Source organism: Pantherophis guttatus, chromosome 1, assembly GCF_059756535.1.
Source record: "Pantherophis guttatus breed Tessera chromosome 1, ASM5975653v1, whole genome shotgun sequence".
NCBI lineage: Eukaryota > Metazoa > Chordata > Lepidosauria > Squamata > Colubridae > Pantherophis > Pantherophis guttatus.
The window spans coordinates 177286-200065 of record NC_142063.1 but is presented as its reverse complement, the minus strand read 5'-3'; the positions used below and the strand labels follow the sequence as shown (position 1 = coordinate 200065).

Below are 22780 nucleotides of genomic sequence, written 5' to 3'. Positions count from 1 at the left end.
GCCCCGCCCCCCCACCTTCCCTCCAGCAGCCGCTTTGGGGGGTGTACCCACTTCCCCCCTTGACCTCCAAGGTACCAGCCGACAGTGTCCAAAGTAGTTTTATTTCCTACATCAAAGAAAAGCCATTGCTGGAGACAGACGTTGATTCTTCAGCCCCTCCTTGCTTATTGGAAGCACCCTGGGCTCCCTCCCCCACCCACCCCTGGGATTACTTACCCTTCTAGCCTGGCAGCTTCCCCCTCCTGGCACCCATGGAAGGGGCCATGGGTAGGACTTCAACCCCCCACCCCTCTTCCTACTTTGTTGCCCTAAAATCTGCATCTGCCCCAGTGCCTAGCCGTTCCACAAGATGGTTTCTGCAGCCCCTGGCAATGGCCAGATGAGAAATCAGAGGCACTTGACAAGGCTCTGCCCCTGGCAGCCAGTGGGGCTGCACATCTGGGCTGACCAGGAGGGCACCAGAAGGCTCCCGGGACCATTGCTTTTCTTTCCAGAGCCCCTGGCCGGCCAGCAAAGGGGCACCTGGGTGAAGCAGGGCAGGCTAGTCTCTAGGGGGCTTCTGACAGATGGCACTGAAGGCAAGTGACCCTCCCCCCCCCACCCCAAAGGTCCTTGGGCTACCATCTGACCCATCCTGCTGGCTGGTGGGAATCTGGGAGATTCAAGAGGTTCAAATGAGAGCAGCCAAATACCCTCCGGGAGGCACCACCACGGGTGAGAGCTACACTCTAGACACCCAATGCTAAGGGGAGTCCTGGACACAAGGAGCGCGCTTCAGGAAGGAGCTGCTGTGCTTGGCCCAATCCCAGTCAGGCGGCCACGTCCTCTTGGCACCCTTCATGCTGGGCAGGTAATGCCCTGTTAGCCAGTCCAGCCAGGCAAGTTCCCCAGAAATGAAATTTTCAAAAGCAGCTCCTGACCCACTCACAGAAAAGTCACACCAGTTTAGCCACGATCCTTCTTAAAAATAAAGGTCCTACTGAAAAGCAGAGGAGATCCCTCCCATCTTTCCCGGGCACCGATGCCAGTCCTAGCCAGTCAACTGGGCCTCTCCCCTAGAGGGGCCATCAAGCCTTGGTGTGCCAGGATCCAGCAATGGTGAGGAGGAGGAAATCCTGGCTTGGAAAAGGCGACTCTCCCTGCTGGAGGATGGCGCAGTCTCGGGGGTAGGTGGGTTTGTTCTTCTGAGCAACAGGAAAGGCATGGTGTTGACAGCCCCACAGCTTGCCTTAGAGGTCCAAGGTGGGGGTGGGGGTGGGGGTAGATGCTGACTTGTGGTCAGTAACTCTCCTCCCCCTGGCAAAGTCCACGAGGGAGTAAGGTGGGGAGGAAGCAGGGAGGGGAAGCTACGCAAAACAGTCTCTAACATGCAGGCCGGATCAGGCTTGGTTCCCCTTCCCCCCCAAATCCCTCATGGGCTTTTCCAATGGAGGAACGGCTGGGCTGGTGGCAGCAGCAGCTCGAAGGCTCTTCAGCTGGTCCTTCCCTTGGGGCAAAAGGGGTCTTCCTGACCAGGAGCAGAGTCATCCTGAAAGACGGAGAAAAACATAAGCAGATCTTGTCCAGGAGCGGATGGCTTCACTGCCTTGCTGCTTCTACAGAGGACAAGGGCAGGCAAGCTCTGGTTGCTCCCCCAGCCTCGATAGACTGCCATTCACCAAGGAGGCTTCCCTATGCATTCCTGCCCTGAATGGGGGTTGGACATCGGGGCCTTTCAGCTGCCACCTAAGTCAACCCGCCTGGCATCCATTCACTGGGCAGCCCATCACATGCAATGCAAACTATTCCAGGAAGACCCCCGGCCATTGAAGCTATGGAGCATCTGATCAAGGCGCCAGGTGGCTGCCCTCCCTGCCAGTGTCTCCACTCCGTGCCTCAGGCCTCTTTCCTTGGTCCTTTTCATCCCGAGGGATGGTCTCCAACTTCATGGGGCAGACTGCAGTCTCCCCTCAGAGTCCTTCCATGGGTTTCCCTTCAAGATGCTTCCCTCCCACAGCAAGTGGCCCCATTCCAGCCACTGGCCCTCCCTGCGCCTTCCTGCCCTTTGGGCCTGCTGCAAAAGTAAATCACCCACAAAATGGGGGGTGGGGTGGGGAGGAGGAGGAGGAGGAGAGAGAGAGAGAGAGAGAGAAAGAGAGAAAGTAATTTGTGAATGATCTTAGAGAAAGAGGGGAAGAGATGCTGCCTAGGAAAAAATCAGACGATGGTCAGAAGAAACGAAGGAAAGACCAGTCCTAATGGGCCAAGCAATCAAAAGCAGCAGGGGGAAATTAGTGCCTTCAGACATGTGGGATTTTGTTAATGCAGCCCACAATTCAAGCAGATTCAGCTCATCTGGTTGTATTTCGTTGTATGGGTATACTGTATATACCCGTACAATGACAATATAGTAATAGTAGTAATAGTAGTAGTAGTTATTATTATTATTATTTCCCATCTGATTTACCAGGGAGAGCTGAGCTGAATCTAGCAACTGCAAAGGGCCTTGTAATCGCTTGAGTCCTTCCTAAGTTTCTTCCTCTGCTAAGTCTTTTCCCTGAGGCCATTCGCACCTTCCCTTAGAGCAGCGGTTCTCAACCTTGGGGTCACGACCCCTTTGGGGGTCGAACGGCCATTTCACAGGGGTTGCCAAAGTCCTCTCTCGCCCCCCCCACACCTTCACTCACCCTCACTCTCTGCTCTGTTGAATCGCCGGCCCGTTCGCTTACCCCGCCCACTCCCAATCTATTGTTGCCTCCTGAGTCCCAGCTGATGGCTAGAGGGAAAAAAAACTGTTTAAATTCTTGCCGCAGGGCTTCAAAGGGCCGCCCTATAGCCAGTGGTGGGATTCTGCTGCGCCCCTCCGCACCACTATTTATTGCCAATAAATAGTAGTGGGCAAGGGGCGGGCGAGCCAGCAATTTAACAAATGGTTCGGTGTTTTTTTGTAATTTTATTGGCCTGCGGAGCTTCAGCATAGGCTAATTAGCCCTTGATTAGATCGGCTCCCGACTCTCAGCTGATTTGCTCTCAGCTGTTTTGCTCAGGGCTCTGCTGCTTGTTTGCAGAGAGTGCTGGAGCAATTTTTTTTCCCCTAGCTATGCTGAAAAAGGAAACTGAAAGTAAAGCAGGCTGTTGGCTTTGCTGTTGCTGCAACGTTTGAAAATTAGGCAGGCAGATTTCTTTTCTTTTTCCTCACCAAAAAAGGGAGGTGCAAACAATGGGAAATTTAGGGAAAAAGAGGAGAGTTCAAGATTTTAAAACACAAAAGAAAAAAAGCTCTATTTAACTAGGGAATTGTAATAATTGAGATACTATTAATAATGTATATTTTGTTGAAAGCAGAAATGGTTAAGTTGTGGTTTGGAGGAATATATGGGGGAAATTATTTGGTTTATTATTATTGGTAAATATAATTAATTGATTTGTAAGAAATTGGATTGCATGGAAATAATTGGAGTATTCATGTTCATATTGATTAATATATAAAAAAGGTAGTTATATAACTAATTGATTTATATTAAAATGTTGAATTTATATTAAACAACTGTAATATTACATAATTAACCAATGTGAGGATGGATATAAAAATAGATGACAATGGGAAGGGGCATAATATAGAATAAAAGGGAAAAATTGAATTTGATTAAGATTAGAGATGAGGATGAAGGGTAATATTGGTTTTTTAAAAAAACAGATGAGGAATAAATATGGCAAAAAGGAAATATAGAAATTGTAAATTTAATTGAAATGACTAAACACTGTTTAAATTTGTGAACCGGCCAAATACTCTGTTCAAAGAAAATACATTGTATGTTTGTATGTGTGTTTCTAATTATTGTTATTTATTCATATTTGTTCTCTTTTATTCTTTAAAGTTTAACAATTCATTCTTTATCTTAATATCTTTATATTTGTTTGGGGTTGGCTTTCTTCCCTTTCACCTTTTTTATTGTAGAGCAATCTTTCTCCTCACACCTACCACCTCTCTCTTTTCTTTCCTTCTTACTTTCTCTTCCTCCCCTTCTTCTCCTCCCTACTTCCTTTTCCTTTCTCCTTCTCCTCCTCTCTTCCTCCCTCTCTTACCCTCACTCCCTTCCCTTCCTTCATCCCTCTCTATTTTATGCATATGGACTACTCAGAGGGCTGAGAAAGTTATTTTTGACTGGTCCTCGCACTTTTGACCAGTCCTCGAACTTACGACTGTCCTCACATTTTACGTTTTTGCCCTATCTTGTCACCATGGTGAAGAGAAGCAGTTGTGAAATGAGTGACACGGTTGTTAAGAATGCTACAATGGGCATAAATGATGACCAGTCATAAGTGCGAAGACTGGTCAACACTGCGAGGACCTGTCAGAAATCACTTTTTTCAGCCCTCTGGGTAGTCCTTTTGTGCACATGGACTACTCAGAGGGCTGAAAAAGTTATTTTTGACTGGTCCTCGCACTTTTGACCAGATCTCGAGTTTACGACTATCCTCACATTTTACGTGTTTTGCCCTATCTTATCACCATGGTGAAAAGAAGCAGCTGTGAAATGAGTGACATGGTTAAGAATGCTGCACGGGCATAAATGTGAGGATGGTCATAAGTGTGAGGACCAGTCAAAAGTGCGAGGACCTGTCAGAAATGACTTTTTTCAGCCCTCTGAGTAGTCCCTATACACATAGCCATGGCCACCTGGTCACGTGACCAGCTAGCCACGCCCACCCAGTCACGCGACCTCCAAACCACGCCCACAAAATAAGCCACGCCCACAGAACCGGTAGTAAAAAAATTTAGAACCCACCCCTGGTTGGGGGTCACCACAACATGAGGAACTGTATTAAAGGGTCGCGGCATCAGGAAGGTTGAGAACCACTGCCTTAGAGAGACTCACCGGCAGCTGCCTCACTCCTGCTGCTCTTCGTTGCTGGCGCTGGGGGTCCGGCTCCGGATCTGGCTGCGCAGCTGTTCTATGAGCTCCGGATTTTGCTGCTGCATCTGCTGAGCAAACTGTTGGCCTCTGGACATCACAGGAGAGAAAACAGCTGGGTTAACCAGGGACTGTGATTCCTATTGGACAGCACAGTAGCCAGGCAGGCAGAGCCGGCTCAAGAGCTACTCAGGAAGCACTTTACAATCGCTCTTCTTCAAGCTGGGGAAGAGGCTGGGGGTGGGGGTGGGGAGGCAGGAGGAGTGTCAAAGTCCAGTCCTTCATAGATCTGCTGATGACACAAAAATGGGCAGACAGCTGTAGAAGGTAGGAATGAAATGCGAAGCTACCTTGATGGGCAAGGCAAGTCAGGCAAAAGGAAGAGGATGGAGTTTACCAGGGACAAGGGCAGCAGAATTCTTCAGAGCCCAGCTGGCCGCCATCATTCTGCTGTATAGGTCCTTGCTCAGACCCCACGTCAAGAATTGGGTCACGTTTGGGATTCAAACAAACCAGGGCCAGCTCAGCAAAGGGACAGGAAACCAAGTCCTACAAGGAGCAGTGGAAGAGCTGGGAAGTTCAGCCTTGAGACCAGAAGACATGACAGAAGAGCCACCCCTCCCAGAAAGCTGGACGTGGACTGCGATTACAGGAAGGCAGAGGACTCCAAGAGAGTCTGGGCGGAAAGACAGGGGAGCCTGTGGCCCACAGGAGGGCTGGGAGGCTCTTACTGAGATTCCGGCTTCCCAACCTGGAGGACACGGAGGGACCCTCCCAACTGGGCGGGCAGGCAGGGCTCTGCTGTGCCACCCTTCTTTAGGGCACCAGCTTGGAGAGGAATGGGCTGAGGGGTCATTTGGAAAGGCTGACCCATACTCGTCAGCAGGCCACAAAGGAGCAGCCATTCCCCCTGCCTGTCCCCTCCCACCACACGGAGACTCTGGTGCTTCTGGCCTCGGGCAGCTATGAAGAATCCGGACGGAAGCCAAAGGGTAAGAGAGCTGGGTGGCTTCCCAGAACTTTACCACAGGTGCCGGAAGGGGCGGCATCTTCGCTCTCACAATGCTGTTTGTGGCAACCAGCAGAGCTTGTGACAGTACCCTCAACGTGGTTTTCAGGCTGCGCCTTTTTAAGCAACTGTTTGGAGTGTCACAAGCCCAGGGAAGGGGTATGCTCTTTGCCTCCACGCCCCCACAGTTGCAGGAGTGGCTTGTGGGGAAATCTCCCATGGAGGGGAGGGGTCACAAGGGGAAGGACGCAAGAGGAGCAAAGAAGGGAGCGAAGCCGGCTGCTGCTCTCCTGGCTCCGAAGACAAGGATAGGGGCGTTGGGGTGAAGATGCGGCCCCCCCTACTCACGCTTGGATGAGACTGGCGAGATCATGGGGGGCAGTGCTGGCTCCCGGGGCGGCCATTGGGTTCTGGCTGCTCGAAATCATCCCGGACATGCTGCAAAAGGGAGGGGGTGATCCATGACCCTCCACGTGAGTCAGTCACATGGCCAGGGAGAGGCTCCCCAGCAGGGCCCCAGCCATGGTTCTGAAAGGGGTTGCTGGGGCCCGAACAATCCCACTGAGGGGCAGGAAATCCTTTCACTGGGCACAAGGCCTCTGGAAAGGCTATGGGGGCGGGGGGGGGGGGGGCGGGTCAGAGGATTTCCAGAAATCCACCCGTCTCCCAACCCGATTTGGATTGCTCAAGTCAAACCTCCCCCAGGAAAGGCTCCCTCTCCCACCGCATGGATAGCGGGGGCAGAGTCTCCCCTCCCTCCCTCCCTCCCTGGGCTGCAGTGACTGGCTCCTGGCCATTCCATTTTGGGGGTGGTCCCACAGAGCCCCTTCTTCAGAGTATGCAGCCATCTTAATGATATCTCGATTTTGGCTGCTGGCCTGCCAGGAAACCAGGGTTGGCAGAAGAGAGCAAAGGGGTCGGCAGGACACAACTAAGCCAAAATCAAACCCCATCTTAACCAAGATTCCTGGCTTTGAACTGCCTTCCAAGGAGGGGAAGGAAGTCTTTTTAAAGAAACGTTTCTTTAGAGAAAGCATTCAATTCAAAGGTGTCTGTCCTGGTGGATTTCAGTCAGGACCCTTTCCCCCCAGCTCCCAGCCTTTGGGGCCAAAGGTTCAACCGCAGCCCTTGAACCGGCCCTCCCCCAGAGCGGATCCTTCCGGAAGGACAGGAGGCCAACGAGCCCTGCGGCACTCACAGTTGCTGCACCTGCGGGTTGTTCATCAGGTTGGAGGCCTGTGGAGGGACAGAAGGGAGGGAGGGAGATGGCTGACTCAGCAGAGCTGAACCATTCAGGCACCCGGTCAGAGAGCAGCCCGGAGGCCTCACTGGCCTTTTTGGACTGCCCCTGACATGACGGGACTACACTTCCCACAATCCTCTGCCAAGGCAAAATCCTTAAAACTTTATCTGGAGGAAGTGGCTCTTTGAGGCAGCCGGCGGCTGAGGTGCCCAAGTGCCACGGAGAGACCGGTCGACTGATGCCCGTAGTCCCCAAACGGTGCCCCATGCCGAGAACTGCCTTCTTTTGGGGCGCACATGGGCAGCTTCACTGGCCCTCAACTGAGCCCTCCGTTTCGGGAACCCACCTCAGCCAGCTGGCCATCCTGAGACCAACCGGCATAACCGGCATCCTGGACCAACTGGCCCCCACAGAGAGGGCTCGCAATCTGGGAGTCCTCCTGGATATGCAGCTGTCTTTGGAGGAACATCTGACGGCTGTAACCAGGGGGACCTTTTGTCAGGTTCGCCTGATTCGCCAGTTGCGGTCCTTTCTTGATCGGGATTCCCTGTGCACAGTCACTCACGCCCTTGTCACCTCTCGCCTTGACTACTGCAACGCTCTCTACATGGGGCTCCCCTTGAGGAGCACCCGGAGGCTCCAGCTGGTCCAGAACGCAGCAGCGCGGGTAGTGACGGGAGCAGCATGGCGCTCCCATGTAACACTGCTCCTGCGCGAGCTGCACTGGCTCCCGGTGGTCTTCCAGGTGCGCTTCAAGGTGCTGGTTATCACCTTCAAAGCACTCCATGGCATAGGGCCTAGCTATCTTCGAGACCGCCTGCTGCTACCGACGACCTCCCATCGACCCGTGCACTCCCACAGAGAGGGGCTCCTCAGGATGCCATCAGCCAAACAGTGTAGGCTGGTGACCCCCAGGGGGAGGGCCTTCTGTGTGGGGGCACCTACCCTCTGGAATCAGCTGCCCCCAGAGATAAGGAGAATCCAAGACCTCAGTGCCTTCCGTCGTGCCCTTAAAACCCATTTTTTCAAGCAAGCCGGGCTAGCTTAAGAAGAAATTTTTAAATGTTTTTAAATGTTTTAAATGTTTTAATTGGTAGTGAGTTTTAATTGGGCCAAATTTATATATCTTTTAATTGTTTTTTAATATTTGTCCTGTATGTTTTTTAATTCTGGCTGTACACCGCCCTGAGTCCTCAGGGAGAAGGGCGGTATAGAAATTTAATAATAAAATAAATAAATAAATAAATAAAGCAACCCCCCCACCCAGCAAAGCAGAGCCCCTCCGGCTCACACACTCACCATGCTCATGAAGCCGGGGTTGTTAAGCAAGCCAGCCAGGTCAAACCCTCCAGCGCTGCCCGTCTGTGGGGAAACAGGGAAAGGGGACATCAGAGCGGCCCCAGGCCAGGTAACCGAGGGCAAAGAGGCTGGGTTCCCCGGCCTCACAACACCCCCAGGGTCGTCTTCACCAGCCAGCCAGCCGCTCACCGGGCTCGGGGCCTCCTTCATCTTCTGCTCAGTGACTTTCAAGTTGGACTTATAGGTTTCATTCTCTGGGTCCAGCTCCAGTGCCTTCTGGTAGTAGTAGATGGCCTCGGAGAGCTTGTTGAGGCTGGACAGGGCCAACCTGTAGAGGAAACAGAGGGTGGCAAAAATGGCGGCCTCCTTCCCACCCACCCCCCAGGCTCTCCTGCAGGCGAGAGGCCACCAAACTCCCAGGGGAGTGGGCGCTCTGCTCCCTCCACTGAGGCCATCTTTGCTCGGTGAGTGGAGCACTTCCAAATTTTACACTGCCGCCTTTGCACAAGGATTCAACTTGTGCCACTCCATGGAAAGACCCAACGACACCCCTCCCTGGAAGCCAGAGAGAAACTCTTTGCAGGAGAGGAGAGGAGCGGGAGGGGCTCTCCACAGCCTCTGATGGAGGAGGGTCCCCCAGGGGGGCAGGTCCCTTTCTTCCTCAAGCTCAGGGTCTCCCCCCAAGGTCGGCAGCCCCTCCCCTGCCAGTCCCAAGGACAGTGCTGGGACCCACATACCCCATCCTGCCATAGGCTTTGCTGTATTTGGGGTCGATGCCGATGGCTCTCTCACAGTCCCTCACTGCCCCGGCGTAGTTTCCGAGTTTGCTGTAAGCGGCAGCCCTGAGGGGGAGAGGGAGCTCCTTGGGAGAGGCTCTCCAGCTGGACCAGAGGCAGCCCTGGGGGCCTCTGCCGCTTCAGCACCCACAAGCAAGGGTGGCCTTGGCACCCACCCACTCCCATTTGAGGCAGCCGTTCCCAGAGGTGCTGGAGCAAGCACAGCTGGAGAACCGAGGCAGAGACCCTCTCTCACCGGTTGCAGTAATACACTGCGTTGGACGGGTTGAGTTCGATGGCTTTTCCGTAGAAAGAGACAGCACTTTTAAAATTCTCCACTTTCATCTGCTCATTTCCTAGAAAGAAGAAACGAGGGATGAGCTGCCTTATTTGGCCAGAGAGCAATCCTGCTACCCCCCTTTCAGCATTGTCTGGTAGCCGCTCTGGGGATTCCTCGCCCGAGTCTCACCTGGAGGGCCACTGCTGGCAACGCTGGGCTCCTCCCTTCACCTCCCAAAGGTGCCAGGGCTGCCAGCCAGTCGGCTTGCTTCCTCCAAAGGCCGTTTTCCATTTGCAACCTTGCTTGCCCTGGCTGGGCAGTCGGGGGGGGGGAGGCACAGCAGGAAAGCCCCCCCCTCCCCATTGCTGGAGGCATAGGGCACTATAATAAGGAATCCAACCTCCATCAAGGATTGTCGATTCTCTTGTGCTACAGTCCACGGAGGCTCCTCTGCCCCACCCCCACCCCCACGAAGTTTTTAATGGGAGCATGACTGGGGCAGAATGCAGTCTCCGTTCCCAGGAGGGGGCTGCACTCCAGAGGGCAAGGCAGCAGCAAGAACCTTGGACAGTTTGCTCAGGGGGAAGGGAGCCAAGAAGGCCCCTCCCCAGCAAGCCTTTGAGGATTGAAACAGTCGCTGGAGTTTTGCAAGGTTTCCGCCTTTAGGCGAGGAGCAATAAAGGGAACCGCTCAGCCTGTCTTTCTTGTTCTTTGGGGCTTGAATATGACGTCCTCTCAGAATCCCCTCCTGATGCTCCCTGTCCAGGTGCTGAGGAGTGCCCTGCTGCCTGTGCCACCCTCCCGTGGGTGCCGAGGACAAACAGGAACTCCACCCGCCCATCCCCAACAGGCTCACCTTCAGTTTTCAGTCTTTCAGCTTCAGCCGCATCTTCTTCGGAGGGAGTGGTGGGCTCAGCAACGGGGCAACTCTGCAATGGCTCCTGTTGGGGAGAAGGCACCGGGGGGGGGTGTTTTCGTGTGTGAGGGACACTCTGGCAAGCACAAGGTCAGAGTGGCTGTCAAGAGAATCTCTGGACAGAGAAGGGCCTGCAATGGCCTCCCTGGTAGTCACCTCCGCCGCGCTGCTTCTTCCTCTCCAAAGGTCTGTACCAGTCTTCTTCAATGGCAATGCTGGCTGGAGGTTATGGGAACTGCTACTAACACGCTGGAGGGCACCAAGTTAGGAAAGGGTGGGCCTACCCCAAGCAGCCGATGGCTGCCCAGCCCACCAGAGGTGCCAGTCCTGCATGCCCTCTTCCTATTCTCTTCCTGCCTGAGATGGTGGGAGCGGTGCCTCAGCCAGAGCCCATGTCTCGGCTGCCTTTCAAGACAGGAAGAGTCTGTCAGGCCCTGGGAGGCATTCCAAAGAGCAACCCGTCAATCCGTCAGAGGTCTTAAAAGACGGATATAAGGAGAGTCCTTATGCAATGCAGAGACACCCAGCAATTACAGCTCTCTAATCGTGAAGGCTGCCTGTCCGTGTGATCTTCCAGGCCTTGAATTTTGACCTTTTTCTTTTGCTGGCGTTTATTTTCCAGATCCCTTAGGGATTGAAACTTGAAAGTTAGTATAATTATCGTAAGATCGCAGTGGGAGGGAGGGGTCTGGTTCCAGTTTTACTCAAGAAGCAGCTGCTTTTCTTGCATTATGGCCCCAAGATCCACAAGATATGGATTGTACAGAGAAGGAAGCAGGGATTTAATCCCTACAAGCCGGGAGGGGAATCTAGGTATCTTATTTTGACCAATCAACATTTTAGGAGTTTTAAGGAATCCTAAACATGCTTCTTTCACAATGCATTCAGTTCAGCCCCAGACCCAGTTGATTGCAGTGGATCTTGCAAAAGGGCAGGAGGTCAACTTCCATAGGCCGCAAGTGTCAAAAGTTGGGCGCCGACACCCGAGGCTCCGGCCATGTCAGGGGTGGACGTATCTGGTTTCTTAGTGCCGGGAGGTAAAACTACAAAACCCCCCAAACTTGGAAGTAAAAGCCGGGTGCGTTTCCTTCCTGCCCAGGGACCTTCCCTACAAAGGCTGCTTAGTTTATACCTTGCAGCCGAGGGCATATTAGCATCAAGCAAAGATGAAGATCGCTGGTGGCCGTTTTAATATTTTTTTACAATTTCCCCCTTGAATTAAAAAAAAGCAGAGGGGGCCTGGGCATTTGTGCAGCCCGACCCTCCTAGAGAGCCTCCCCCGCTTCAGCCCCGCCCGATGCCTTCCCGTGAAGGCCCCCCCCACCCCCCCCACCCCCCCACCCCCCAGGAAGGACTTTGCCCTCCCCCTCCCCCACCCCCACCCCTTTCTCCTTTCGGAGAGGCTCCCCCCGAGCGCTCACTTTGGCCGCAGCGGCTTCAAAAATGTCCGGGAGCTTCTGGGAGATGGCCAGGCCCCTGTCGTCCACGGACACCCCGAAGGCCGTCTCCAGGCACTGGATGGCCACTGCGGGCGGAGGAGAGAGAGAGCGAGAGAGAGAGAGGCCCGTCAGGCCCGCCAGCTCCCCCGGGAAGCCCCCTCGGGAGACCCGGCAGCCCCGCCCCCCTCCCACCTTCCAGGCTCTCCTGGGCGTCCGGGGAGAGCCCGCCGTGCTGCAGCTGCCCCTGCAGGAACTCGATGATGGCGAAGGCCAGGCGCTTCTGCTCCGCCATGCTGGCCCGGGGCCCTGGCGGCGGCGGCGGCGGCGGCGGTCCTTCCTGCGGGGGGAGGGAGAGACGCGGGAGGGTCCTGCTGGGGCCGCGCGGCACGACACCCGGAAGGGCCCGCCCCACACCGGCTCCTTCTCCCTTCTCACCCCGGCGGTCGCCCCAGCGCAGCGGCAGCGGGCGTGCTCGGCCCCTTGTCCGCCCTCCGGCCGTCTGCGCAAGCGCGAGCGGGGCAGGGCGCCGCGCGTGCGCGCCGGGCGGAGTTCCGCCAGTCGCCGGCCTCCAGGTCGCCTTCCCCCTTCGCCAGAGCTAGGAAAGGGTAGAGGGGCCGCCGCTGCTTGCCGGAGCTCGCTTCCGAGTCCCCGTTCAGGGAGCGTTTCGCTCGTGGACGCCGGACACGCGGGACCCGCCTTCCCCACGCACGCACGCACGCACGCACGCACGAGGGGAGGGCCTGGGGCTCTCGGTCCGCGGGCGTGGAGCCTGGGACGCCGGCAGAGCATCTGCCTCTCGCCTCCGAGTGCCGGGCCCACGGAACATCCCGCCACTGGGCGGGGCTGGGGGGCGGGGCGGGCGGAGAGAGCTCCGCCCTCCAGGGGGGCGGTCCCGGTCTGTCCGGCTCCCCTCGACCGAGAGCGAGCACGCGGCATGGCTCCCCCGACGGGTAACTGCGGGCCGGGGTCTCCCTCCCTCCCTCTCCGTGGGGCGGGGGTCGTTCTCGGTCGCCCTGGCGGCGCTGGGCCGGGGGGGGGGGAGGCTCTGACGGCGCCCGCTTTGTCCCCCGGCCAGGAAGCGCCCCGGCGAGCCCGACGCCCCGCGGCAGCCGCCTTCGATGGGACCTGGGCGCCGAGCAGATCCGCAGCGCCGCCGCCCAGCTGATCGCCCGCACCCGGCAGGTGTACGACGCCGTGGGCGCCCTCGAGCGCCGGGAGGTCTCCTGCCAGAACACGCTGCGCGCCCTGGCCGCCGCCGAGCTGGACTACACAGGTGAGGGGGGGAGAGCCCAGGGGGCAGCGGGTGCCAGTGGGCGTGGGCAGGGAAGCCGGGCGGGGGGCGCTGGGGAGCGTGCCTGGTATACAGGTGGGCAGCGGGCGCTAATGGGCAGGAACAGGTAAGCCGGGCGGGAGGCACGAGGGCGAGCGGAGCACAGGTGGGCAGGGGACGCTAGTGGACGTGGGCAGGGAAGCCGGGGGAGAGGGCTGGGGAGCAGGTCACACAGCTGGGCAGGGAACGCTAGTGGGGACAGAAAGGTAAGTCGGGCAGGGGTGCCGGCGGATCCCCCGACCTAGCCTGAGCGCACCCCCACCCTGCAGTGCAGCGGAATATGCTGGATTTCCCGCAACACGTGTCCCCCAACCGGGAGATCCGCACGGCCAGCACTGAGGCAGACAAGCAACTCTCGGAGTTCGACGTGGAAACCAGCATGCGGCAGGACGTCTACCAACGCATCACCTGGCTGCAGGTCAGTTGCCCGACTCTGCTGGTTCTGGGCCTCATGTGGCCCTCCCTGGCCCCGGGCAGAATCAGGGAGGAGCCCCAACTTGCCCTGCCAAAGCCGGACGGGGTGGTTATCTGGCCACAAGAGCCCTCAGCCAGCAGAGAAGGCATAGGCTGTAGCGATGGAGCCTGTCTGGCAGCCGCCTCTGCGGGAGCCTCAGAGGGCACCCCTGCTCTGATCTCCACCCCATGCGCTCCCCCCCCCCAAATTGTCTGGGCCTCGTGGCTCTTTTAGCTGCTTCCTTCTCAGCCTTTCTCGTGCCCAGCGCGTCAGCAGCCATCATGGCCCCAGACACCTTGGGGCCAGAGATTGGCAAGCACTCAAAGAAGCCCCGGCGGCCCTGGGCGGGTGGGGTTGGCTGCTCTGTCAGAAAGTGGGGAGGAGGAGGGGGGAAGGGTGGGGGGTGAAAATGCTTGTATTTTCTACAAAACTTTTCAATTAAAAAAAAAAGAAAAAAAGAAACACCTTTCCTTCTCCAGGAGAAACTGGACGGTGCGTCCCTGAAGCCAGAAGCCAAGCGCTACTTGGAGAGGCTGGTCAAGCTGGGCCAACGGAGCGGCCTCCACCTGGCCGGGGAGGTGCAGGAGGTGAGGAGGCTGCCCTCCCTGCAAGCGGCTGGCCCAGAGCAAGGGACAGGAGGCCTGGTGGGCTCAGCCTGTGCCTCTGATCCCTGGCAGGGAGGCTGCTCAGGTGGCTTTTAAGGAAGGGCAGCTGCTTTGGAACCTTGCGGGGGTGGGGGGGTGGATCTCTGCTGGGGGGAGGGTTGCTCACGTCGTTTCTTCTCTTTCTCAGAAAATCAAGGAGATTAAGAAGAAGCTGAGCGTTCTCTGCATCGACTTCAGCAAAAACCTCAACGAAGACGCCACTTTCCTGGCTTTTACCAGGGAGGAGCTGGGTGAGGCTGCGGCGGGAGAGGCTTGGCGGTCATCGTGGGGACGGGCCTGGCCCTCGGCTGTGACCTCCAGGGTGCCATGTTTTCCCCTCGGAGAGAGCTGGGAGCCCTGTTGCGGCCTTGTCAGGGATAATTAGTCCAAGGAAGGTTCCTCACAGCTTAACACGTCTACATCAGTAAAGCCAACAGTGTGAATTGAACCTCTTGTAAACTTCAACCATCTAGCACTGATGATCTTATTTAGTTCAGTAATGAAACGTCTGGAAAAAAAGCCAAGCTCGGAGAACATCATGGGCGCCTCGGTTGAATTCTGAGCGACAGAGACTGTCTTCTGTCAAAATTTCCATAATCCCCTCCTCATTCCTCTTCTTTCCTTCCTTCTCTCTCTGGGAGGTTGGACCCGCTTCTTGGACCTGGAATCTCTTCCTCCTGTGCCCCAATGCTGCTGAGGGTGGGAGGGAGGGCTTTTCCCAGCTCCAGGAGCCAAGGGTGGGTGGCCTCCATGCCAGGCTGGCCCTGAAAAAGAGTGTTGGATGGGTGGGGAGGGGGGGTTGCCTGGCATCTCTGCTGTTGCCGGAGGCAACTTGGCACTTCTCATCCCCTCTGCCCGGCAGCCCCTCCTGAGATGTTTAGAGCAATATAGCTGGGCTGCCTTTGCGAGTCCTCTTCCTCCTCCCCCTCCTCTTTCCGCTCCTTCTCCACCCATGCCCTGCAGTGCTGGCAACCCGTTTCCCTTCGCTTCTCCTGACCCAGCTGTAACAGGTCAGGACCCAAAGTGACACAGTGGGGATGGGGGGGGGGAACTGCACCCATTCAGCGTGCATGGTGAGAAAAAAGTTTGCCGTCACCATCAATCACGGAGCCATGGCAGGGCCTGTCCCAGGTTTCTCTGAGTGGGTGGGCGCTCTTGGCTGTAGGGGGCCCAGCCCCCCTAACAGGGCTCCTTCCCTTCAGGAGGACTCCCCGAGGATTTCCTGAGCTCCCTAGAGAAGGCGGAGGATGGCAAGCTGAAGGTCACTCTCAAGTACCCCCATTACTTTCCCCTGATGAAGAAGTGCCATGTGCCTGAGACCCGGAAGCGGATGGAGGAACGGTTCAACTCCCGGTGCAAAGAGGTATGGGGGAGGGAGGGCCTTCGCTGCACCTGCGCTGGTGGGGCAGAGGGTCCACCCAGAGGCTAAACTTGCTCCCCCCACAAACGGCACAGGAGAACTGCCGGATCCTCCAGCAACTGGTAGAGCTGCGGGCCCAGAAGTCGGTGCTCCTGGGGTTCGATACCCACGCGGCCTTTGTGCTGGAGATGAACATGGCCAAGGAGTGCAAGACAGTGGCCTCCTTTCTGGGTGAGGCGTGGGGGAGGCTGGAGGGCACCAGCCAGGAGCGGTCAGCAGAGAGATGGGAGCCTTGCCCGCCTTGGCATCTTTTGGCTGCTCAGGGACCGAGGGCTCCGTTCTCCAGGAATGCCTAGGCTCCCACCTCAGAGCAACCCCAGGAGGTCCTGGCTGCTGGGCAGAGGCCTGGGGGGTGTAAAGGGGAAACAGGTTATAAATTGAAATTCGGAAGGGGCCGTGTGTCTGTGGGTGGGACTCAGCTGCAGTGGCCCCCCCCCATAGAAAACTTTGGCAGAGGCTCCCCTCGTATGCCAGGCTGGAGGGGCCAAGCCTCAGCACTGGTGGACGGTCGGTCTCTGCTCACCTCCTGGGCTCCCTGCAGACGAGCTGGCGGCCAAGCTGAAGCCGCTGGGCGAGAAGGAGCGAGCGGTGATCCTGGGCCTGAAGCAGAGGGAGTGCGAGCAGCGGGCGCTGCCCTTCGACGGGCGCATCAACGCCTGGGACATGCGTTACTACATGAACCAGGTGGAAGAGACCCAGTACAGCGTGGACCAGAACCTGCTGAAGGAGTTCTTCCCCATGCAAGTGGTGACGGAAGGCCTGCTGGGCATCTACCAGGAGCTGCTGGGGCTGACTTTCCGCCGAGAGAAGGATGCCCAGGCCTGGCATGAGGACGTCCAGCTCTACACCGTGCAGGACCTGGCCTCCGGAGAGACCCTCGGCCAGTTCTACCTGGACCTTTACCCGCGGTGAGCCTGGGGAGCAGGCGGGCGGTAGGACGTGGGCCTCTCTGGGAAGGCCCGGCTGCTGGGCTGCCTTCAATGCAGAGGCTGCTGGGGTCCCCTGCACAGCTCCGGCTGCCCCTTTCCAAATTCAGGGCGCTGTTTTCCGATCGGAAATTAGCACACCTCGGGCCCTGATCTGGGAAGTGTGCAGAGATAGGCAGTGCCTTGAGAACCTTTCTTGAAACCGAGGGGTTGGGGCAGGGCCGGATTTAGATAAAAAGAGGCCCTAGGCTATTCCACTTATGAGGCCCTTTCACCTATAGTGAAAATGTAATTTTAATTTTGCTAACAATTTGAATGTAGGCCCCTCTTGATCTTGAGGCCCTAGGCTGAAGCCTAGTTAGTCTATAGGAAAATCCGGCCCTGGGTTGGGGAGTATTTTGGCCACAAAGGGCAGAGGCTTACTGACTTTCTCAATTTGTGGCACCCCCAACATCTCAGCAGTCGTGCTAGGCTGGTGGTTTGCGTGGAATCTGGCAGACGCTGAATATCGTTGTTTTCCTTGTGAGTTTAAAATATGCTGAAGAGCCTCCCCCTATCTCTGCTGACCGCTCCTCGCTGGTGCCCTCCAGCCCTTGCCACGTTCCCCCACGCCTCACCCAGGAAGGCTGCCACCCTCTTGCAGTTTGCTTCAGTGCACCCGGGGCACACAGTCTGGGAATCAGGGCTTCGGATGTAAAGGTTTGAAAAATGAAAGAGAAATTGACAGAATCGACAGTCTCAACTACCGCTTCGATTTCTTTTCAGGATGGTCAGTCCCCACTTTCTTTTTTCAAGCCTCCCAGAGGAGCCTCTGTTGCCCCTGTGGCTGAGTCCTTCCCCGTGGTGCTGGTCATCGTCTTCTTCTCTCTCCATCCCCCTTTCCCAGCAAAGCCGGGCCTCCTTCGCCTGAGGCGTCCGAAGGAGGAGGAGGATGGGTCATGGGGGCCTCCAAGGGTTGCTCGTTCAAGGGCCCTTTGGTCTGCTTGGCCGTCCCTGGGATTCTGGGGCTGCTGTCCAACCCCAGTGTCCAGAGGCCTCCATCCTCTTCCTCTCCTCCAAAGCCCAGCCTTCCTCTCTAGGGAGGGCCGGGGGGAACTTCCCCAATTCGGGTCTTTGTAGGGAGGGAGGCACCTGAGCCTCTTTCTGAGGCCTCGGCGGCTGTTTTATCTGCCGTCTGTGGTGGGTCTCTTGATGGCCGATTCCTCCACTGTCCGTGGTTGACCCCAAGAGGCAGAAACTCTGTGCCCCTTGGGTAACTTCACGGAGGCTCCCGAGGCTGCTTGCTCTGCCTGTGGACCTTCGGGGGGGCCTTCTCGGTCCTTCTTTGGCCCTTTCTCTTCCCTCTCTGCTCTTGGACTTCCCTTCTTGCGTATCCGGTGCGTCTTCGGCCATTAGAGTCAGGAGAGCCCAGCGCAGGTTGCAGGTGTCCCTTCCTCCAGTTCCCAAGCCCTGCTCGTCTTCTCCCAGTCCAGCTTCCTTGACAGCTATTCCACGGAGAGGCTGAATAAATAAAGCAAGGGGATGTCACCTTGTCCTCTCCCACCCCCCACCCGCCTGGAGCTTCTCCACGTTCTGCCCATCCTGAGGCTTCCTGGCCTGCCCTTCGGTGTCTCACCAGGACAAGGAGACCTCCTGGGATTCCCATTTCCTTAAGGCCATTCCGCCGCTTCAGGTGATCAACACAAAGGCCTTCCTATCCTCCTTGAAGCTGGTGGGGATTTCTTTCTGGTGTTCCCTGGCCTTTTCAGATACCCAGCAGGCAGCAGCAGCAGCAGCAGCAATGCCCCCCGTCCCTCGGCCTTTCCTTAAGCCGGCTTGAGCGCTTGGCATCTTTTCTTCCATGTCAGGCTCTGATCTGGGCTGTGTGGGAAAGTAAGGACATTGTATGATAGTTTGTACATTCTATGAAATTTCTTTCTGTGTGTGTGTGTGTGTGTGTGTGTGTGTGTAGATTGACCTCTCGCAATAGGTTGGCCACTGTGTTGTTCTCCAGATTTGCTGGCCTAGGGACTTGGCTGGCTCTTCTTCTGTTGCTTGAGTCTCCATCACTTCCTGTAGCCGAGTGACTTGGTATGGACTCGGAGGGCTAGCTGTCTACCTTCTGGCATGCAGGCAAGAACTTTGTTGAAGTTCTGGCTTCGTCTTCCACTTGCACAAAGGATCAGGCCCCCAGGGAGGAAAGAGTCCTGGGCAGAATCGCTTCCTACCTCACCTGTAAGCCTCAACTGTTCTCACTGAAAAACAGGAGTGATGCAAACATGAAAATGGTGCGAGCAACATATGCAGATACTATATTTATGCCCAGACTTTTTTTATAGCGCCCTAGGAAAAAATGTTTCCAGGAAGTTTATAACAAAGCAAAACAATATTTATTATTCAAGGCCTCTGTTTATTTTCAGAAATAACTTTTTCAAAGGCTGTGTATGGGTAGCAACCCATCACCTGCTTTTTGGGGGATCAGCATACCATTCCAGCGTTTCCAACTCTGGTCCCTTCCTGTTAGTTGGTTATTCAACAGAATAACCGACTAACAGAGTTGGAAGGGACCTTTTGAGGTCTTCTAGTCCAGCCCCTGAGTCCTTCAGGAGAAGGGCGATATAGAAATAAAATAAAATAAATAAATAAATAAAAATAGGCAGGAGACCCTATGCCATTCCAGACAAGTGGCTGTTCAGTCTCGCCTTAAAAAGCCTCCAGGGAGGTTTCTTCCCTCCGGCTCATTTACAACAGAGTAAGGATCTGGTCTTCATTTATGCCCATAAGTGGGAGCATTTGGGGGTGAAATGGGCCGCTGTGAGTCTTTGGAAACCATCATCCGCTTCGGGGCTGCTCTGACTTCCTCTTTTGGCTCCTGTCTGCACCAGGGAGGGAAAATACGGGCATGCGGCCTGCTTCGGGCTGCAGCCTGGCTGCCTGTTGCCGGACGGCAGCCGCCAGACCGCCGTGGCTGCCATGGTGGCCAACTTCACCAAGCCAACGCAGGAGGTGCCTTCCCTGCTGCAGCACGACGAGGTGGAGACCTACTTCCACGAGTTTGGCCACGTCATGCACCAGCTGTGCTCCCAGGTTAGGCGCAGGCCCCAGGGAAGGGGGCTCCCATCCTGCCCCCGAGGCGAGCCTCCTGACCCCCTTCCCCCACAGGCCGACTTTGCCATGTTCAGCGGGACCCACGTGGAGCGAGACTTTGTGGAGGCCCCGTCTCAGATGCTGGAGAACTGGGTGTGGGAGAAGGTGCCCCTGCAGCGCATGGCCAGGCACTATAAGACGGCCGAGCGCATCCCCTCCGAGCTGCTGGAGAAGCTCATCCGCTCCCGCCAGGCCAACACAGGTGAGTGGCTGCTGGGCCTGTGGAGTGGGGGCGGTCTTCATGGGGAAGGAGCCCTCTCCCATGGGGGAGCCTGCTCTCCGCTTGGGCAGCTCTCTACCTTGGCTCTGGGCCGTGGGAGGGAGAGATAGCAGCAGGGGGCCTGAATTGCGCCTCGCCACTCGTGTGTTTGCAATCTGTTGTGGTGGCTGTGCCCTCTCTCTAGGCTGGCCCCTACTTGGGCTGTGCCCCGGCTGTCCTGCAGAGCCAGGGAGAGGACATGGGGCGGGCCGAAGGACCCCAATGGGCAGAAGTTGCCCGACATGAGCCGGGTGTCACACTCAACTAATATCCTGCGTGTGTGTGTGTGTGTGTGTATGTGTTTGCGAAGACCCCTCCTCCCCAGTTGCACTGCAGCACAACTGACAGTACCGGGTGAAGTGCCGGGTGTCCTGTGGGGGTCTCCCTGTCCTATGGGGCACAGCCTCCTCAGCAGGGAGGGCTTTGGCCCCTGCTGGCCCAGAGGTAGGGGTAGGGTTAGGGTTAGGGTTAGGGTTCACCCACGCCTCTTTTCTCCCCTGGCTTCTCAGGGCTCTTCAACCTGCGGCAGATTGTGTTGGCCAAGGTCGATCAGGTGCTTCACAGGCAACCAAAAGCGGATCCCGCTGAGGAATACGCCCGGCTCTGCGAGGAGATCCTGGGGGTCCCAGCCACCCCTGGTGAGAGGCAGGAAGAAGAGCCTGCAGGCAGCCTGGCATGCTCAGTGCACTTCCCCTCCCCCCTTGTTCCCCCCCCCCCCCCGGTTAGGGAGGGGTTGGGAAGCAGGAGGGCAGCTGGCCAGCATGAAGCACAAGGCCATCCGTTCCAGTGAAGAATTCGGCCTTGGTGAGCAAAGCCCCTGCTTGAGGCCTGGCCACGTTCGGCAGCTCTGCCACCCGAGGCCCCTTCCGGCCTCTAAGGACTGGAGAGGAAAGACTGGGTGCTTGTCAGGTTGTGACCCCAAAGTCCACGCAGGGAGCAGCCACACTCTCTCCTCACAGAGGCGCAGTAGGCCACTCAATGGGGGTGGGTGGGTGTCGGAGGAGTTTTCTGCCAGCAGATCTGGTTTGTGAGGGACTCCACTGGGTGGCCTAAGGCAAAGCCAGCCTCTTGGGTTCCCTGGGGGAGAGCCGGGAGCAGGAAGTTGCTCAGAAGCGGCCTTGCGCAGTCCCAGGTGGAGGGGTTGCTGCCTTCCCCCCTGCCCCCCACAAGCCGCAGCCAGGCCAGACGCCGCCCTCTCCTTCCTTGCCCTCAGGTACCAACATGCCGGCCACGTTCGGCCACTTGGCAGGAGGCTACGACGCCCAGTACTATGGCTACCTGTGGAGCGAGGTCTATTCCATGGACATGTTCTACACCCGCTTCAAGCAGGAGGGAGTCATGAACTCCAAGGTACAGAAACCCCCTTTCCCACAAAGACTCCCTCCTGCCTGCCAAGGGGATGACCCCCAGACAGAACCAGTCTTGCTCTTTGCAGGTGGGGCTGGACTACCGGAACTGCATCCTTCGGCCAGGGGGGTCAGTGGACGCTGCAGAGATGCTGCTCCAGTTCCTTGGAAGGTCCCCCACCCAGGACGCCTTTCTGGAAAGCAAGGGGCTGGCTGTGGCCCCCGGCTCCCTGCCCTCGGCATGCTGAACGGCTGCTGCTCCTCCGTGGGACGGTCCTGCACATGGCCCTCTCCCAGGGTGCTGCCGTGGTAGATTTAGTGGTGTGCTTGGATTGAGGCTGCCCCCCCCGCTCTTGTCACAGGGAGGGGGGGGCAGCATTATTAAACTGCTTTCTCACCCGCATCCTGTGGTGACGTGCTAGAAAGGGCGCTCGGGGTCATCAGCATGCGAGGTGTGGATGGAACGAGCCTCACTTCAGACAAGCATCTTCTGGGGAGAGTTTCTGCTCTTTCCAAGGGCGAAGGGAAGGGCAGCATTTGGGGTGCCCTGGGATTGTGCTCCTCTGAGCCAGGGATCCGCCCCCACACCAGGCCAGCTTCGAATTGGCTTCCCAGGGGGCTCTGTGGGTTCCTAGGTTGGAGGGCGCCTCTCCTGAGGGGCACGGAGCCCTCCAGGAACAGGAGGCAGCCCAAGGCCTGTGACGCTGGCCTGGGAAGGGCCAACATGGACAGTGGGAGCGAGGGGCAGTCTGCAAGGGCTGGCATTTTCTTTCTGCCCAGACCTTCTCCGGACAGGCCTGGTTTCTGGCTGAGTCCAGCAGTTCCATCTGTCCAATGGCTGCAGGGCAGATGCTGGCCAGGGTGCCCGGCGTGAGGGTTTTCTCCTGCTGGGGGCCGTGTGAAGCCAGACTCGGAGGAAGGGGGTCCACATTGGGCCGGTGGGGATCTCAACTCCAGGCGGCCGGTCTTTGGTGCCTCAGCTGTTGCTGCCCGTGTGCAATCCTGGAGGGGGGAGGGCAGAGAGGCCTCTCTGGTCAGGCTGGAGGCCCATGAGAGGCTCCAGGGTCCCCTGGCCTGCCTGCCTGCCTGCCTGCCTTTGCCTCCCTCCTGGGCCTCCGTTGCCCGGGGCAGACTCGGCTTCTTCCTGTTGCAAACGGCCTACAGTAGTTCAGCTCCAAAGCTTGGCTGGCCTCTGGGCTCTGCTGCTGTCCTTTGGGGCTTGGGGCAGGGGGCCCGTGCTGGCTGCTGTGGCAACGCAGGCCTCCCAAGAGATCTGCCTTGTCTGGGAATAGCCCAGTTGCCGGAAGGGCGAGGAGAGGGGTGCTGGGGCCCAGGCGGGGACGCCTCGTCTCATCTGTTCCTCCCTCTTCGTCCCAAAATTGATCACATTCCCAGAAGTAGGAGAAAAAAACGGTTCC

At 57.2% G+C, this 22780-nt stretch overlaps 2 protein-coding genes across 2 annotated transcripts; one reads left to right on the top strand and one right to left on the bottom strand.

Moving 5' to 3' along the window:
• Positions 1-82: 82 nt before the first annotated feature.
• SGTA (small glutamine rich tetratricopeptide repeat co-chaperone alpha) lies at positions 83-12708 on the bottom strand. The gene is made up of 12 exons (XM_087892884.1): positions 12293-12708; positions 12050-12194; positions 11840-11943; positions 10359-10443; positions 9479-9578; positions 9184-9288; positions 8636-8774; positions 8447-8509; positions 7103-7140; positions 6253-6342; positions 4860-4985; positions 83-1528 (listed from the first exon to the last, which is right to left on the bottom strand). The coding sequence occupies exons 1-11, from the start codon at positions 12644-12646 to the stop codon at positions 4871-4873; spliced, it is 1338 nt and encodes a 445-aa protein (XP_087749010.1). The 5' UTR covers positions 12647-12708; the 3' UTR covers positions 83-1528; positions 4860-4870.
• Positions 12357-21765, top strand: THOP1 (thimet oligopeptidase 1). Its single transcript, XM_034425851.3, has 13 exons — positions 12357-12807; positions 12933-13130; positions 13457-13605; positions 14121-14228; positions 14434-14536; positions 15488-15648; positions 15741-15876; positions 16247-16613; positions 19496-19697; positions 19773-19959; positions 20526-20654; positions 21230-21366; positions 21452-21765. The coding sequence occupies exons 1-13, from the start codon at positions 12792-12794 to the stop codon at positions 21608-21610; spliced, it is 2052 nt and encodes a 683-aa protein (XP_034281742.1). The 5' UTR covers positions 12357-12791; the 3' UTR covers positions 21611-21765.
• The last annotated feature ends 1015 nt before the right edge of the window (positions 21766-22780 follow it).